Below are 18495 nucleotides of genomic sequence, written 5' to 3'. Positions count from 1 at the left end.
GTCGAACTGGCGCAGTTCGCAGTTCGACAGGGTCGCGTTCTCCATTTATTTGTAATAAGTTATTTTTTTTAATAATATGTAATTTATTTTAGTGTGTAAGAAAGGAAAATATTTTTGTAATGTTATATGTATATGATTTAGGGTTTTGATAATGTTTGGTCAGAAATTGTAGTATTTATTTGTTGGTTAAAATATTTGAATTATTTAGTTTCATTATTTGTATATTTGAATGATAATTTGTCATGATTCATTCGAAGGGTATCCTACTGAGTAATTATCCGAAGAAGTTTATGAAATAGTACTGATAGTACTAAGTTAATCGTAAAGTGTTTCTCAAATAGTACGGACAGAACATAAATGACTAAAAGTTTAATACAAATAGATAAGTCAAGGACGATCAGTGCCCTTCGCACGCTTGCTAGGTCCTCCCTTCTTCCTACGCCTAATCTGCTCAGTGGGATATGTCAAATTATCAGGGGGGTGCCTATCTCTAGCTGCCTGCTGTGGTGTCACGTCTGACCCCTGACCGGCCTCCGTCTCCTGCGTCGGCTGTGTGACCTGAGGTGCTGCGTGCCAGTAATCCATCCCTACTTCCCCCTGGGGAGGATCAGTGGAAAAGAAGTCCTCAATGAATGCTGTGCGAGGGGAGTAAGCAGGCATTCCGTGATGCGTCGACGCCGAACCGTACTCATCGTCTGTTTGCACAAAGGGAGAAACCAAAAAATATGGCGTAGTTAGTAACGATACATATAATTAGAAACTAAAGCGTGTTATTGTTTAAAATGACTTACATGTGTGCTGTGTGTGGCCCTGCTCTGGCGCACGCGGAGTGATATGAAGTCCCTATGCTGGTGTGTTCAACACGTTGTCCCCCGTTGGCATGTAAGGGAAGTGTGCCGACCCAGATGCTCCCTGCGAGGGGTGAACATAAGGCGGAGTTTGGAATACCTGCGGACGTGGTGGTGCCGTGCTCGACGTGGGTACCCCTGATCCGGCTGACCCCCTGGTGTACTCCGGTGCTGGGGTGTGCTGAAAGGAAGGACGACAGTGAGATGTGTGGGCCGCTTCGTACCCGCGACGTGAAGAGGATGGACCACTCCGATCCAAGCTGGAACGTCGGGATAGTGGTGGTGATGGCCGTCGGCCCGACGTCTGCACCACATCTGCCGCGCTCCGACAGGAGACACGACGTAGTAGTGCGGCAGCACGTGCACGGAAGTTGCGAAGGATGCTCGCCACGTCGTCAGGCCTGACGACTGGAGGTCTCGCCTCTAGTCTTTGCAGCAGGGTGTCGGACTCCACGTGAACGTGCTCAACAAATTCCGCCTGTTCCACAAATAATCAAGGCAATTAAAATTATTTAACCAGTTGCACATTTATTAAGAGTATTTAACAAGATGCACATTTGTTAGAAATAATGAACCAGTTGCACATCATTTATAAATACTGAACTAGTTCCACATTTATGTAAGAAAAGGAACTAGTTGAACCAATTGCACATTTATTAGACATACTGAACTACTTGCTAAGTTTTTAAAAATATTGAACTAGTTGCTCAAATTCCACAAATAAACACGTACCATTGAGTTGTAAGCTGATCTAGGCTGAGGGGCAAACGTGTCAGTAATCGCTGCCTGGTGGGGGACGGTGCTATCTCCTTGTGGAGGAAAACACCTCCATCGTGTAACACTGCGGTACCAACGAAGGTAAGCTCCATAATAACTCCCATCGTCTGGAGGTGTCTGAAGTGCCAAGTTATCAGCTGCGTGCTCCCACTCTTGTACCGTCGGCTGAACCGTGGTCACAATAACTAGCTCGTAGGAAAGCCCGAGCCCCTTTCTGGAGTACCTGCACAACAACAAATTCACACATCAGAAAAAATGTTGTGCAGTGATTTATTTTAAAAAATGTAGGATTAAACAACTGTAATGTGAACTAACCTATGAAGACTATCAGCCAAAGGACGACCATCTCTCGGAGGGAAGTCCTGATACATGCCCAACTGTTTGAGAACCCTGTGGACATTGTGTGGCTCGACGTGCACGTCCACCACGAGGTGACAAGTCGTCATCCAGAGTTGCATATCTCGCGTGCAAAGATCCGCGAGACCGTGCGGTGCACGATCATTGACATCGTGCTGAGTGTAGGGAGTCCACCGAACACGGTCAGGCGTAAGCTGATCAAAGTCAGCTACAAACTGAGTGTAGACACGACGTATCGTCCCGCTAACCCACTGCGGCTGTAACAAGTAGTAGTTTTCATTAGTCATATAAGGAAAGTTTGTGAACTAGTATTCATAATGATAACATAAACGAATTTAACAAAAAATACCTCACGGTGTGTCCACAAGGATCCCATAGTGGGACGATCGTCGATGTCATCAACACCAGACCTGTACATCTCTCGCAAACCGTAGTTTGCGTACGAGTCAAGCTGAGGCCTCCCAATGTCGAAGCGCTCGTGCGCCCACAACATAAGTAGCAACGGGCATCCAGGGAGTGAACTTTGCTTGCTGTTCCTCACGCAAGCATCACACAGTCCGGCATATGTCGCCGCAAGTACCGCCGACCCCCAACTGTACTGTGGAATCTCCACGATAGGTAACTCTGCAATCTGCTCCGCAAAGTGCATGAAGTGCTTGTCCACGGAGTCAGCGTGAGTTCCCGTGAACATCACCCATCCAAACAACCACAACAGGTAAGCGACTAAGTGTCGCTGCACGATCCACTCCTCCTGGTCATCAGGGAAGACATCCTGTCGAAACTGATTCAACCAACTTTTCGTAGGCCCGTGCCCATCTGTGAGATCCTCCAGTGCAACAGGCAGCACACCACCAAAACTGGCTAGAAGGTCATCCGCCCATCCAGCATTCACCATTGTTGGGCCAACTGCTTGCCCAGCTATCTGCAGCCCCAACAAATAAGACACATCCTGCAGAGTGGGCACCATCTCTCCAACTGTGAGGTGGAAAGTGTGGGTCTCAGGCCTCCATCTATCCACAAGAGCACTCAGAAGCGCCGCGTCAATGTGGATTCGTTCGGATCTTGCACGTGAAGGCTCGACCAACCGTGCAAATGTCAACAACCCAGCTGCTCACAGCCTACAACATGACAGAGCGCAAGTTATTAATACATGAAAATATAAACACCTTGTATTAGTAAAAACAATATATTTTCACACACCTTGAAACCCAACGAGGATCAATACGCCAATATTGATCCGGTCCTCGCATCTTTAGCACATTGCAGAAAGTTCCTGTACTAAGACGTCGCGATCGATGGTTCCTATCGATCTCCTTGTCTATCAGCTGCCCATCATATTGATCAGCCATACCTGCAGATCGAAAACCACATTAGTACAATGCACGTATGGTAACAGTACAGTAAATGTATGCAACATAATTCAAGTAACAAATTTGCATGCCATTTCAATTTAAAATTACAGTACCAGCACACATAGATACAGATAAGAACAGTTCAGTACATTTCAATTTAAAATTACAAGCCCACGACACATATATTATGATATTACAAGTGCAGCGCAGTTCGAAATTTAAATTACAATTCCAATACAAATACATGACGATATTAAAAGTGCAGTGCAGTTCAAAATGAAAATTACAAGGCCATTACAAATAGATTCGGGTAATAAAAGTGCAAGAAAGTTCAAATTAAAATTACAGACGCACTAAACATAAATTGAACGATAACGATCTTCAAAGTAGGGAGTCCACCAAGGATAATAGCGAACTAAGGATTATTTTTCTTCTTCGACTTCCCCTTTGGAACGCGACGAACATCAACGCCTGTGGCATCTTGCCCTACATTGTACATGCTGCAATCTTTACGGGAATGGTTCTCCCCGCAAAGAATGCAAGCTTTCTTACGATGAGAACGATCTTTCACTTCAGCTTCATCCATAAGGTTCTTGATCCTGCGAGATTGGCGACGACCCTTAGTATCAACTAATAAATTTTAGTCAGGAACCCAATTGGCTTGCCCTGGAGGAGGACGAGTGAAATCACACACGGCACGCCAACCACGCAATTCACCACGCCAAGTTGCCTCCCACGATTCCTTTCTAAAGTAGGGAGAAACAAAAATGTTTCCATCAACACCCCCTTTTGCGGAAGCAGCAAGAACATGGGAACATGGCCAATGTAACAGGTAAGGCTTGTTGCAATTGCATTTGCAAGCGTGATACTCTGGCCACAACGTGCATTCCAATGTGATGTCAGTAGTCCCAATGCCGACACCACTCTTGTCAGGAAGTCGTATCTCAAATAACAACTCTCTATTCCCAGCAGGCCACACTCTGTGGATTCCTCCCTTCGTACTTTTCTCATCCATGTACTGTGTAATAGCGGGGCTATACTTAACACTGGGTTTGCTGAGGTTCAGACTAGCCATGGAATACCTTTTACAGAGATACTTCTGTGTACCCCTCGTGATGCCCTCCAGGATAGCAACAAGTGGTAGAGGTCGTGTATTCTTCATAACCCAGTTATACACTTCAGCAAGATTTGTTGTCATCACACCATACCTCGATCCATCTGTATCGTACAACAACGACCATTTCTCCCTTGGCTCAAATTCTACCCACTCCGTGAAGCACTTCGTGGCCCTTCCACGCTTCCTGCGCCGAGTAATACTTGGTGCTTCATTAGGAATGGGTTCAAGTCCCTCCGGCTCCTCCTGTCTGGCAACTATAGGTTTTTTCCTAACCTCTTCCATGTGTGTAGTGGTCAAACGATCCAGTTGATCCCATATGGCATCAAACTTTCTTTGTTGATTCTGCTTGCATAACTTCTTGAACAGGTCCATCAATCTCTTACTCCTGAATTGTCTATAAAAATTAGCCCCAAAATGTCGCATGCACCATCTGCTATGTAAATCTGGCCATGGCACGGACTGTGTGACATCTTCTTGAAGCTTCTGTATCGCTGATAGCAAACCGGCGTGTCGGTCATGCAGAACACACACATTTGGTCTGTTTTCAACAACACACATTTTAATGTGCCGCAAAAACCATAGCCAGCTTGATGTGTTCTCGCTTTCAACAAATACAAAAGCAACAGGAACGACATGGCTATCCGCGTCGACTCCGATCGCGGTTAGAATTGTTCCTCTGTACTTGCCTGTCATGAAAGTGCCATCAACACAGAGCAAAGGAATGCAATTTCTAAAGGCCTCTATCATGCACCCAAATGACCAGAAAGCCCGACGAAGAACATTCTCCCCATATTCATTCACCTCATCGAGAATAGCCATGTGTGTGCCCGGGTTTCTTGCCTGCATCACCTCCAATAGTGAGGGAAGATTGTGATAAGAATCCTCATAAGTTCCAAACCTCATCTCCAATGCTTTCTGTTTTGCCCTCCAAGCCTTGTCGTACGATATCTCATATCCGTACTCTTTCTCAACGTCATGCATTATGGTGAAAGGGGACAAAGATGTTTTTCTAACCACCTTTGAATATACCATTTGTGCCACAAATGCCGCTGTCAGGTTTCTGTGCACCAGACGGGTATTCTCCAACAAACACGTATGTTGCTCAACCCTCGAAGCTACCCATAAAGTGTCATGTTGTGGCTTGTAACCATGCACTCTCCAAGGACATCCACCCTGTATGCACTTCACGTCATACGTCGTCCTATTTGAAACCTTCACCCTGAACTCACGCTTCTGGACAAATGCCCACCTCTTCAGCGCATCTTGTAAGTGACCTCTGTCATGAAACATCTGTCCAACTTTCACCTGCTTACTATCGTAACACCAGTGGGCATCTAAATCATCGTTTACCTTCGTACGACTCATTGATATGGTCGTCCAACCATCGGGTATGTTAGTTTCGTTGTCCCACAGTGTTGTATCTTCTCCTTCCACTACAAGCGCAAGGTATTCCTCGTTTTCCACTTCCATCTGATCCACTACCGCCTCATTCTCCTCCGCTGCATCAACACGCATAGGCGAATCCGGTTCTTCATCGTCCGAGTCGTTGGCCTCACGATTAGTACCACAAACAATGACCTCTCCTTGTGTATTACCCTCTACTATTTCTTCCCCTCGACCTTGCTCAGTCCGCCAAACATTTTCAGCTTGTCCACCTTCCAACGGAGTTTCTTCCACCACGGCATGACTTGACTCCCCCGATCGATCAACACATGTTGTCTTCTGCACCACTATTGCCAGGCTATAGCCTTTCTCCCTTACTTTACTAACAAACTTCCTCCAACTCCCAGTTGACGCAACCTCCACTACTCTCCACTGCCATCCATGTTGACCCCTCACTGGCCACACGGTATTTATGACAAATTTATCGTGCACTGGATCTACCCCAAACATATTATACAACCACCCTAACACGTCGTTCAAACCCATATGCTCCGGTGCATTCAGATTAGTATCATGGAAGGCATATACAGTCAAATCCACCCCGCTATCACATATTTGTATAGGAGCATCGCCATAATACAGACGAATGGGCATATCACCTGACATCCTGATAAAACATGACAAATAGTCTCACGTTTAATCATTTAATCATTCGATAATTACCCTATTACAACTTATACTACATTGCCGTGTACTAATTTACAACTATTAGTAACAAACAACTAGTTTAATAATCCAAATAAAATATAACACCTTTGTACCTATTTTAACACACAACATATCAATAATATGTACTAACTAATAACTAATTTAACCGTACAATTACTTAGATACCTCTACCAACATTTAGCAATAACAAATATGTGCTAACCATACATACTAACATCGAACAATGCGAAACAATTAACAACTCTTAAACCAATTTTTTATTAAACTTTCATATGCATTGTACTTAGGGATTACTAATGTATACCTTAACTTCACTGCTGGAGGGCGTCGCCAACCCTTTCCTCCCGGCCGGCGCCTCCTCGGCCTCCTCTCCAGCCTGCTATCCCCTCCCCTCGCTCCCTCCGGCGCTCACGGCGACGATGTGGCGACTCTCGGCGGCGGCTGGCGATGTGGTCCTCAAACAAATCGAACTCGCGGCCTGGGTGGATGGGGCTTTAAGCCGGCCTGTCGAACGCCCATTGTTCGACAGGGTCGGTGGAGGGCCCTATCGAACGCACCCGGTTCGACAGGTCTCGCGGCGCCGGGTGGTGGGCCCTGTCGAACTCCCTCCGTTCAACAGGTGAGCGTGTCGAACGCCAGCCGTTCGACAGGGCTTTGTCGACTGCCCGTCGTTCGATAGGTGCCCTATCGAATTGCACCCGTTCGACAGGGACCTACTTTCGCGATTTTCCCCGGTTGGCCACTACTTTTGCGATTTTCCATAAAAATAATATTAATTCTCAAAAAAATTCAGGACTTAATCATCTTCTCATCAGCTTTAATGTACTTAAGAGTCTGAAGGCAGGTCATATTTTCAAGCCCCACTGGAACTGGAATCGCTGTACAAGGGACTCCAAAAGTGATATCTGCAGATTGCCGTCTAAACAGTATCAGGTGACGCAGGTTCTTGAGCTTTGTTATGCTTTTTGGTAATCTCTGTACCATGGACCACTTAGGCTGTGTTCGTTCCAGTGACATTGGGTGAGAAAGCTCCTCGTTTTCCGCGCGCACGCTTCCCAAACTACTAAACGGTGCGTTTTTTGCAAAAAATTTCTATAGGAAAGTTGCTTTAAAAAATCATATTAATCCATTTTTGCAATTTAAAATAGTTAATACTCAATTAATCATATGCTAATGGCCCACCTCGTTTTGCGTATCTTCCCAATCTCTCCAATCCCCTTCTCCTCAAACACACCCTTAGCATCCAAAGTTTGTAGGTTTTGTAATTGACCCAACTCCCGTGGGAGCTCTTCAATTAGAGTGGAACGGATTCCAAGATACCGCAGATTAACAAGATTGGCCACTGTGCTAGGTAGTTTATGTATCTGAATGAGCCATAAGTTCAGCATGGTTAATAACCTAAAGCCAGACAAGAGTGAAACATCGAAATCTGACCTGAATGCTTGGAAGGAACGAAGCGATGCTGTCTTAAGAACTGGCAGATAATCACTTGTACATTGGTCGAGTACAACATGGCGAGCTTTTCTGCTTGGCTCTAATGTCACTGTGCGCTTTGAGACTACAAACAATCTCTCCTTTGTTGACCTGTGAACAATCAATTCCCTGATCAGGTCGTGAATACGGCATAGCTTGGCACGTCCAAACTCGTTGTGCAGTACGACATGCAACAGGCTACGTTGCACTAACTGGTTCAGGTAATCATCTGCAACCTCCTCCATTGTGCCCTGCACCTTTTCCTCAATCAAACCTTCAGCTATCCACTTCCTGATCAGGATCTTCCTTTTTAGCAAGAAATCCTCCGGGTATATATTGCAATACATAAGACATATCTTGAGGTGGTGTGGCAGATCATCAATGCTCAGATTCAGTATGCTTGACACTTGACCAATTCCATGGTCACTGCTTCCATACCACACAAGGCTGTCATGGACGTTCTTCCAGGCAAACAATGTTCTCTCCTTCAACGCGAGCAGATTACCAACAGATATAATGGCCAATGGCAGACCATAGCATCTTTCAAGAATCTTAGTAGCCAAATGCTTCAGTTGATTTGGGCATTCCTGGTCTGCGTCTTCCTTGAACGTGGTTTTACAAAACAAGGACCATGCTTCCTGCTCAGAGAGCGGCTCTAACCTGATGATATTGTCGGATGATGCCAGAGAAGCGACCTCTTGACTGCGTGTGGTGATGATTATCCGGCTTCCTGTTCCATCATCGGCAAAAGCTTCGCGGATCTCGTACCACGCACGTGCATCCCAGACATCATCCAGCACAAGCAAGTATTTCTTGTTGGAGAGGTGCCCACGCAAAGCCTCGACCAGTGACCGGTAGTTCATCTTGTCCACGTCCCACGGCATGCCGGCAAGGACGTCCCGGTGAAACTCCTTGGCGATTCTTCGAAGGAGGTCTTCCGTCGTGAAGCTCTTGGAGACAGTGACCCACGCGTGGCAATCAAAGTGGGAGCTCGCAGCAACTTTCTTGTACACGTTTGTGACAAGAGTTGTCTTGCCAACTCCGCCCATGCCACAGACTAAGAGCCGCATACGCTGGGGATCAGCATCCCCGGTCAGCCATTTCATCAGTAACCTTGTATGCGCCGCGAAACCAACGATCTCATCCTCCTCTACGAAGTGTGACCTCTCTGCTAGCCTCCGGCCGATGACCGCCACGGGGTCTTCGCCTTCACCAGCAGCAGCCGAGATGGAGGCCTGGGCAGCAGGACGGATGCCGTACTGCTCCTTGGTGGCCGAGAGCTCGCGGAGCCTCTCCCGCGCCACCCGCAGCCGCCTGGAGAGCGTGAGCCAGGCGGCTACGTTAGCGCAGCGGCGGCGCAAGGAGGTGTGGCCGGAGAGGAAGGTGTACTCGTCCGCGACGTCCTCGAGTTCGAAGGCAACGTCGCGTACCTGGTCAACCCAAGCGTCGGCGAGCGCGTCGCCGCCGCCGTGCCGGGTGTCGACGAAGCGGAGGAAGGCGCGGAGGAGCTCGAGGTCTTGCGCCGCCGCCCTGATGCCTGAGGGAATCCCGGCGAGAGAGCAGAGCTTGATGGCCACGGGTCTCGACAGCGCGCCGGCAACCTTTGCCGAGAGGGAGACGGCGATCATCTCCGCCATGGTGCCTGACAACCTTCGGAAATTGGAGAACCGGAGATTTGAGAAATGCTCAGTTGGGATTTTTGGGAAATGGAACTATGCAATGGAGGTGAGCACAAAGGCCACCGCCTTATAAAAAAATTTACTAGTCAACGGTTTGGTAGGTTGTCAGAAATTGCTCACAGGCCATATTATTCATGATATAATCATATTATTTTTACATAATCAGGTGCTTCGAGGAATCTAATCAATTCAATTTTTTAAATTTAACTAATTAGCCTCTTACATTTTTAAACAACGTAGAAATACTTCTTGACAAGTGTGTTGTTGTCTGGAAATGATAGGGATCGGTCCACCGGGCCGGGGAGCAACCCCCCCACCCCCCCCTCCGCCCCCGCCCTGCGCGCGCGGCCGCGTGTATATGCCATTGGGCCCCACCACAATCCCTGTCCTTACCTACAACAAATCACCCACATATTTTGGAAATCCTCTATTAAGGGAATTTGGTTTATTTTTTGTTCCACCAAAAATGTTTCATCTAGTGCACTCACAATGTTTCACTATGTATAGATCTAATGTTGCAGTGAACTGAAATACTCCATTGCAACAAATCACCCACATATTTTTGAAACCCTCTATTAAGGGAATTTGTTTTATTTTTTGTTCTACAAAAAATGTTTCACCTAGTGTACTCATAATGTTTCACTATGTATATATCTAAGGTTGGAGTGAACTGAAACATTCTTTCGCTATTTGCTGAAACATTGTTTTTATATAAGGTGAAACAACACTCAATTTAAACAAGTGAAATATTTTCGATCTACTTAGCAAAACAATTCCGATATACCTGGTGAAACATCGTACAATATTTACAAAAAATTCAATAATAAGCTAAATTTTTTTCAGCGGAATATATCCATGTGTGGTCTTGTTTTGAAGATTTAATTGCAATGAATGGTGCAATCGGATCATGATTTGGATACGTAATGTAAGAGAAAAATCAGTTTAAAGTAGTTTTGCATGTAAATTCGGCGCCGATGTCATGCTAACGTCAGCGCCCGATATTAACCTCCTCCCGTCGGGCGCCCGAGCCGAAGTTGCGTCCATTGTTGTCAATACATACATAAAGAGTGAAATACATGTCCGACCCTTAAACTTGTGTGGTGGTGTTATTTATCTCCATGAACTTGAAAATTACATATTTAGATCTGTTACCTTGGTTTAATGTACCACCCCTGGTCCAACCATCCTTTGACTGTGTTTGATCGCCAACGTGACGTGCCACACAGGAAACCCATTTGCGCTCAACCCTCTCCGCATATACCTTCTCACATAACTTACCCTAACTAGCGCATTCCAACTCAAATCCCACACAATATCCCCAAATCGGCTAGGTTTTCAAAGGTGAGGTTAACGGCAAGAGGTGGCGAGGTAGTAGCTATGGTGGGAATCGTCAAAACAAAGCAGTGTTGTTCTTGAAATCGAACTTGGATCTTGGGCCTTGTAATAGACTAGGCCCATGTCGAAAGTGTCTCCCTCCACCTCCATGAATTAGAACACCCTAGATTTATTTTCCTCTCTAAATAGCTTTGTACACCCTAAAAACAATTGGGTTTTGTTTAGTTTAATTTTGCCACTCACCTTGTGTCTATTCCTCGCTCGATTAGTCGGCGACTATAGATCCAGAGCTCTCAATAGTTGGTGTGTTGATTTCTCGGGTCGATTAGATCTACCATTTCAATCGTAACTATTCCTTTGTACTTAATTGCCTATTCACAATATTTAGATTGCATCTTATCTTGTTTTTGCAGTGTTCTCTCATTTGCATTGCAGCGATCATCAACCGCACGTCACTGTTGGTACGACATTGTTGGTGGTGTAGCGATTGCACGATGTCCTAGACTTGTTCTCTTTTTTTTACACGGATACGGACTTGTTCTGGTTGGTAGCCAAGTCACAAACATCGCACTCGATCAAAGCGAGAGTTCTCCCCTCACCAGAAGATCGGGCCATAAGAAAGAGCGTCATCATGGACATAGTTCCATATTTATTAACTAATTAACATTGCTAGAGAAACCCTTTTAAATCTCGGTTCGTAACCCCCCTAGTCCCGGTTGCATAACCGGGACTATGAATTCAGGACTAAAGATTGAAATCTTTAGTCCTAGTTGAAATAACCCGGACTAAAGATGGATCTTTAGTCCCAATTGGTAACACGGTGTTTTTTTTTCTATTTTACATATCTCACGCCCGATTTCTCTAAATCATTTAAAAAACATCCGAAATCATCCACAACAACATACTCATTCTCAAATCACAACAATATACTCATTCTCAAATCACAGATCGAATGAACAAATTATTTTCAACAAACAATCATTCACAAATTAACAACGAAAAAAGAAAAAAAATCCAGCCACCGTTGGGCTATTGACGGTCGTTATAGACCAATTTCGACCATCGATATAACTAAAATAAAGGAGAATTAGCTATGCTTGCAATGCATATTTTGTTTTAGAATTATCAATTTTCACTTGTACTTGGATTCTATCTATCTATAGAGAAAGAGATACAAAATGGAAGGAGAACCGACAACAAAACACCTGAACAATCCATCAGATGCTGTCAAGAATTAGACTTGTGGAGGAATGGGCCAGAAACTCAGAAATGACACAATCAAATGGGCCCATAATTCGTTGTTCTGTGTTCAGAAGCAGAAGAGGAGACGGCTTGCCGAGTAATGGGCTGGTTGGCCCAACCTAGGGTTCGGCTGAACTAGTCCCATCGCCATTTGATCCAGGGCTTTGATCAGACGGTGGGAATTCACTCCCAATGGGGGTTGGAGAGTATTACCGACCTTTCCAACCACCACAACCGTCATTCCTCACGCTATAAAAGGGCTTCACCTCCTCCACTCCTTCACACACTCAAGCAAGCTTCAATATCTCTTCTACACTTTAGTTTAGTATTCTAGTGCTAAGTGGAGTAGAATAGAATAGCATCTTGGAGTCCTCGGAGTCTTCGGAGGAATTTCGGTATGGTTGTAATAGCTTTACTTTTTTCTTTTGTAAGACTTTCGGAATTAATGAAATATTTTTTTCATATGCTCTTGATACTTTTGTTAATCTAAGTATTGTCTTTACTTTATATCTATATCAGTACAGCCGTATAGTTAGCTTACCAGAGAGGTGTAGTGGTAAGGTTTAATGTCCGATTATTCGGTTGCTCTATGTCATCTCGAGGGATGTAGAGTAGTATTTAATAATGTAGACATGGTGTCTAGATTATTAAGTATCATTATCTGGGTTTATATGCTACGGGTCAGTCGAGGTGGGCCGCTGATGGTGACAGCTTCGTACGAGTATTTCTCCACTATAGTGTATAATCCTAAGAAACTTTCCTAGGGAGGGTACTCCTCCGTATTTAGCCCCGGTTGGATGGCCATGACAGGTTGTCGTAAGAAACTCGGCAATCCGGGGTGGTCTCTCGAAACACCAGGAGTACACAGTTAGGGGGTATTGGCTATATGGTTGTATACTAGCGGATGTAGACTAAAGTTGAGTGTATATTAGAATTATAGGAATTGATTGTTTTTCTATTTCTTCTTCCACTTTGTTTAGAAATGATTGAATGAGATATATGAGTGCTTTGTTTCGTGTCACTCTACCTATATAAATATTTAACCCTGCTTAGACTTTGATTATGTAAGTGCCATATATATATAGGAAAATGGTTCTAGGAGTCCTAGGTAGTACATACTCCCCCTCCCATCCACCGTTCATCTGATCAATCAGATATGAGTACTCCCTCACTCATCATAACAGGTTTGTCTCGGTGGATCCGATAAATTTTTCTAATTAAAATATGTGCGGAATAATTCAGGGCGAAATTATCAAATTAAAATTTCCGTGTGGCTCGCAACAGACCGAACTGCTTATCGCAAAATTTGGGGTTTTGGGGGGCGGCGCGGTGACAGACCAGCGATTCAACGGCGACTGGGTGGCTGGCGGCAGTACAGAGAAGTGTGCTCTTCTCCAGCGATGGCTCCTCCCCTTCCTCAAGCGATGGCTCCTCTCTTCACAGTCTGCGTCAGTGAAGCAGAAGTAATCGATCTGGAGACGATGCCATCCGTTGGTGTCCCAGGAGGAGAGGTCATTGATCTGGAGTCGGCTGAATGCAGGAGCATGGCAACCATGGCAAAATCGATGGGTCATAGCAGTAGGTTAGTATTCGTTTATTTTGTACGGCAGGATTCAGGAGTCGGAAGAATTCCGGAGTTGTCGGTAATCTTCTCCTATTTCTTTTATTCTCTTTATTACTCTGAATTCAATATAATATTCTTCTTGAGTAATTTATATTTATCTCGTGAGAATTATCTCTTGGTTAGTTCCTAAATAGCATATGGGATTATTGTTCACTATAAGCAACTAAAATATAGTGATTGCTTTGGTGAGTTATAAACACTAAAGTAGATAGTAATTGCTTAGACGTGGTGTTTAGGTAATTGTTATCCAGTAATTGCTACGTATCCCACAGTACGTTGAGGTGAGTGTAGAGGTGGTGATAGCCCTCGAGATCACTGAAGTCCTCCCTGTCCGGGTACATAGTAGAGCGACATCTGGGAACAGCGGGTTGCCAGTGCCTGAAGTATTGTGTTAGGATTAAAATTAAGCTTTCCCTAGACACTGTTTCTCACTAGTAAATCCTCTCTATCCTTGCCTATCATTTGCTTGGTGTCCTTGGATGAACCGGAGGAAGCTCTGATCACACACGTTCCCTTGGATTCGATACCCTTGTAATACTCCGTAGGGGAAGTGCTACATCGGTATATCCGTGCGCTTGCGGATTTTATCTGTAACCGTATCAAATACCAATACACTTCACCTTCGGGTGACCCCAAAAGGATATCGAACTCAGGGAACGTGTGTAATCTACCTAAGGCTAAGACTATCCAAGGACAACATCTAATGGTAGGCAGGCTAAGAGGACTCTCTATGTGTTTTATTTATCTAAGCTAAGCAAAGGTAATTCCCTATCTGTTGCTTCGGGCACCGACCCCTATTGGTCTGCCAGCGTGGTTCCGGCTATAGCTCCATGATGTAACCGAACGTGGAGGATTATTAGGACGGGATTTAGGGCTGTCACCACCTGCCGCGTATCTCTGACAAATCCGTGGGATACACAACAAACAAAGGTAATGTAACCTAAAAATCACGTCTAAGTTATTAATTACTACTCTAATACTTGCGCAGTAACTTCCTTCTCTATCCGGAGTCCTAGTACTAGAGCACTTAGTATAAATACTAAGGGCCTGTTTGGCACAGCTCCCGCTCCAGCTCCACCCCTCCTGGAGCTAGAGCTCAGCCAAACAGTTTCAGCTCCACCAAAACTGGAAGTGGAGTTGGGTGGAGCTCTCTCACAAAATGTACTAGAGTTGTGGAGCTGGGTTTAGGCAGCTCAACTTCACTTCAGACTTAACTCCTAGAGCAATATTTAGGAGTTGGAGCTGTACCAAACAAGCCCTAAACAATGAACCCGCAAAAATGGAAATCTATCTTACTTAGACAAAGTAATTAAATAACATTAGAAAGGAACACGAATGCTTACTTTATAGAAGAAGTGCTCTGAACCCGGAGCAGAGTGTACCGACAGCTCCGTTACTCCTCCAGAATTCCTTCTAGGAAGCTACACTCGTTGAGGTAGAAGTCGGATCAGCGCCAAACTTCCGGGCACTACTCCAAAGCTTCTCCTCACTCTCTACCTTATTCTAATGTACAAAAGATACAATAGAGCCTTGTGTAATTCATCTCAAAGTTGTGTGTTGGAAATGAGAGAGAGAAGCTCTATTCATAGCCTCCATATGATGGTTACAGGTATGGGAAATGACCAAACTGCCCTCTAACCGTCATTGGGATGAAATTAGGACCATCCATGTGAAATATGGTGATCAACGGCCTCCAGATGGGTTCGACTGAACCCGGGACGACTCCGTTCGGCTCGTTTTTCCTCGTGGACACTAATTTTGAGGCCCTTAGCCCATTGGCATGGTGGATTGGGCCATTTGGGGGTGTTTAATTGGGTTTTTGGGTCCAAAACTCCATAAGCTCGGACACGAGTTTGATTCTCCCCCCTCTTTCATGTATATTTCCTCTCAACTTTGATCGTTTGTCACCTGCATATGAATATAAACCAACACTCATAGAAATTGTTAGAAATAAGCCCTACCACTATGTTGGATATCATACTTTATTCTATTATATGCAGATATTGATGGTCAGATATTATGATTTAAGGACTATCAACAATGATATATCCATGGACTTGTGGATCCTTTCTGTAAACCCATATATATATGAGGACCATTTCTAGCATTATTGCTGGGAATTCATATTTCTAGTAATATTCTTAAGAAATACCAACATGGGTGCGGCCCTCCACGGCCCTGCCGGACGCCGCCGGGTGCGTCCCCGCGGGCCGCCGCCGGGTGCGCTGTGGCTCTCCGCGACTTAGAGGGAGAGGGGAGGAGGAGGAGAAGGAGGGAGAAGGGAAGAGGAGGAGTGGAGGAGGGAGGAGGAGGAGGAGAGGGGATAAGGAGGAGAGAGAGGGCACTGTGCGTGAGGAGATAAGGGAGTGAGAGAGAGCGCACGTTTATCGTGGGGGAAGAGATATTTAGCCCGGTTGGTATCTATCTAGTCCCGGTTAGTTTGTTGGGGGCCTTCAACCTATTGAACCGGGACTGCAAATGATCTTACCGAGACTTAAGATCAAAAAGTAGCGCTAGGCTTTTTAACCGAGACTAAAAATATTTTTAATCCCGGTTTTTAGCAACTGGAATTATTGTGGAATTTGGCCGATCGACCAAAGATGGTTTTTCAAGTCTAAATCTAATGTTCTCTATACATCTGGGCATGTTTAATTAATACGAGTTCTAAATACAATTCAGGCATGGGCACATGGCTGTTTCTGAGACTCGTTTGATGTGCATTAATTCAATCGAGATTAGCATGGCCGGTGGGGGAAACTAGATCGAGAAGCAACACAATAATAACGTTAGTTTATGTAACTGTAATCCGATCAAACACGGTTGCAGTTGGAGCGTTTGATAGGCTTTGAAAAGTGCCCACAAAGTAGAAAAAGGAAAACTGGTCCACAATGTTAAATTATATACTACCCCTATCTCAAAAAAACCAACCTAGTACAGGATGTGAATCCTAGTACAACGAATCTGGACATATATCTGTCCATATTCATCGTAGTAGAATATGTCACATCCAGTCTTAGATTCATTTTTTTTTGGGACGGAGGGAGTAGGATCTACGGCTCTGATTCTAAGAGCTAATCAACGGTCAATTATCTCTATTTAACTTGAGAGCTTGTAGAAAGCGCCCAATTAGTATAGGTATAGATAGATAGATAGATGGATGGATGGATGGATGGATGGAGGTCATATTTCCATGCGTTGGTATTAATGGAATGGTCTCTTCATCTAAAATTACCTCGCTCTGGAAAGTTTGCCTTCAATAAAGGATAGTTTGAACTAAAGAATAGCTTTACCTATTATTGCATGGAGAAAGTTCAAATAATCAAAAGCCGATGGTCAAATTAGAGGGGTAATTCCACACTTAGTTGATGATGGTTTGTACATCCTCCAATATATCGTGAGCTTTATAATGTACCCGAACATGGAGGGATATAAAGGACGAATAGGGCTATCACCACCTACCACCTACCATACTTTCGGTGGAGCACACAACAAATGAAGTTAATTTCTAACCTAGACACCACACTTAAGTTATTAATTACTATTCTAGCATAGTGCAGGAACTTCCTTCTTTATCTAGAGTCCTAGTACTAAAGCACTTAGTTACGCACTAAGCGACAAACCCACACTGATGAGAATATCTCTCACTTAAATAAACTAAGTGAAGAACATAAAGAAGACTCGAACACTTACTTTGGTGGTGTTTGGATCCAGGGACTAAATTTTTGTCCCTGTCCCATCGGATGTTTGGACACTAATGCGAAGTATTAAACATAGACTAATAATAAAACTAAACTGTATAAATGAGAGCTAATTCGCGAGATAAAATTTTTAAGCCTAATTAATCCATAATTAGCACATGTTTACTGTAGCATCACATAGGCTAATCATGGATTAATTGGGCTCAATAAATTCGTCTCACGAATTCGTCCAGGGTTATGGAATGGGTTTTGTCATTAGTCTACATTTAATATTTCTAATTAGTGTCCAAACAGGGCATTTATAAAAGCAAGCATTCGCCAAGATACAAGCGTGAAGAAGGCCGACAATCCCGACGCTTCTTCGAAACTTCGCCGGAAGAATGCTGACACTCTGGTACTCATCCGTAAAAGTCTCGGAGAAAACTCCAATATTCGGGGCACTCCATCCGGAGCTTCCCCTCTTCTACCAAGCCAACATACTAAAGTAAAGCTAAGATTCTAAAAGTTGTACTCTACACCCATAATCATCATTTGGAATGCATCCTGGTCCTCCATGTGGCGGCAGATGGCGATGGGCACCAATGACGGTTCGGCTGACCATTGGATCCACCGTCTTCAATTGCACAGGCCTAAATGGACTCCTGGTATCAGCGGAACGTCCCTGCCAAAGTTGGGCCCGAGAGAACATAATAGTGGTTTGGTGTTGGTATTTCTTATGATCATAGATCGAATCCGCAAGCATACGGATACACCGATGTAGCACTTCACCAGGGAGTATTCTAAGGTATCGATTTCCACAGGGAACGTGTGTGTTCAACTCTTCTCCAGGCTTATCCAAGGACACAAAGCCTATATATAGGAAAAGGATATAGATGATTTCC

At 44.6% G+C, this 18495-nt stretch overlaps 2 protein-coding genes and 1 long non-coding RNA gene across 3 annotated transcripts; all 3 read right to left on the bottom strand.

Moving 5' to 3' along the window:
- Window positions 1-289: 289 nt before the first annotated feature.
- On the bottom strand, window positions 290-3100 carry LOC107277853 (protein MAIN-LIKE 1). The gene is made up of 5 exons (XM_015757743.3): window positions 2332-3100; window positions 1941-2239; window positions 1581-1848; window positions 792-1326; window positions 290-695 (listed from the first exon to the last, which is right to left on the bottom strand). The coding sequence occupies exons 1-4, from the start codon at window positions 2947-2949 to the stop codon at window positions 844-846; spliced, it is 1668 nt and encodes a 555-aa protein (XP_015613229.2). The 5' UTR covers window positions 2950-3100; the 3' UTR covers window positions 290-695; window positions 792-843.
- Window positions 3101-7682: 4582 nt separating this feature from the next.
- On the bottom strand, window positions 7683-9756 carry LOC136351201 (disease resistance protein RPM1-like). Its single transcript, XM_066304591.1, has one exon. The coding sequence runs from the start codon at window positions 9671-9673 to the stop codon at window positions 7727-7729; it is 1947 nt and encodes a 648-aa protein (XP_066160688.1). The 5' UTR covers window positions 9674-9756; the 3' UTR covers window positions 7683-7726.
- A 5678-nt stretch (window positions 9757-15434) lies between these two features.
- On the bottom strand, window positions 15435-16213 carry LOC136353806 (uncharacterized). Its single transcript, XR_010737248.1, has 2 exons — window positions 16073-16213; window positions 15435-15824 (listed from the first exon to the last, which is right to left on the bottom strand). It is a non-coding gene; the product is annotated as an uncharacterized lncRNA (long non-coding RNA).
- Window positions 16214-18495: the final 2282 nt, after the last annotated feature.

The sequence above is a fragment of the Oryza sativa genome, chromosome 10 (assembly GCF_034140825.1).
Source record: "Oryza sativa Japonica Group chromosome 10, ASM3414082v1".
Classification (NCBI taxonomy): domain Eukaryota; kingdom Viridiplantae; phylum Streptophyta; class Magnoliopsida; order Poales; family Poaceae; genus Oryza; species Oryza sativa.
This window is presented reverse-complemented; position numbering and strand designations above follow the sequence as displayed.

What these genes read in the sequence shown, in the direction of transcription:
- LOC107277853 (XM_015757743.3), bottom strand. Translation starts at nt 2,949, where the DNA reads ATGGTGCCCACTCTGCAGGATGTGTCTTATTTGTTGGGGCTGCAGATA. An exon ending in TTGGCTGATAGTCTTCATAG is followed by an intron (nt 1,849 to 1,940) that starts GTTAGTTCACAT and finishes GTTGTTGTGCAG; the next exon opens with GTACTCCAGAAAGGGGCTCG. An exon ending in GATCAGCTTACAACTCAATG is followed by an intron (nt 1,327 to 1,580) that starts GTACGTGTTTAT and finishes TTTGTGGAACAG; the next exon opens with GCGGAATTTGTTGAGCACGT.
- LOC136351201 (XM_066304591.1), bottom strand. Translation starts at nt 9,673, where the DNA reads ATGGCGGAGATGATCGCCGTCTCCCTCTCGGCAAAGGTTGCCGGCGCG.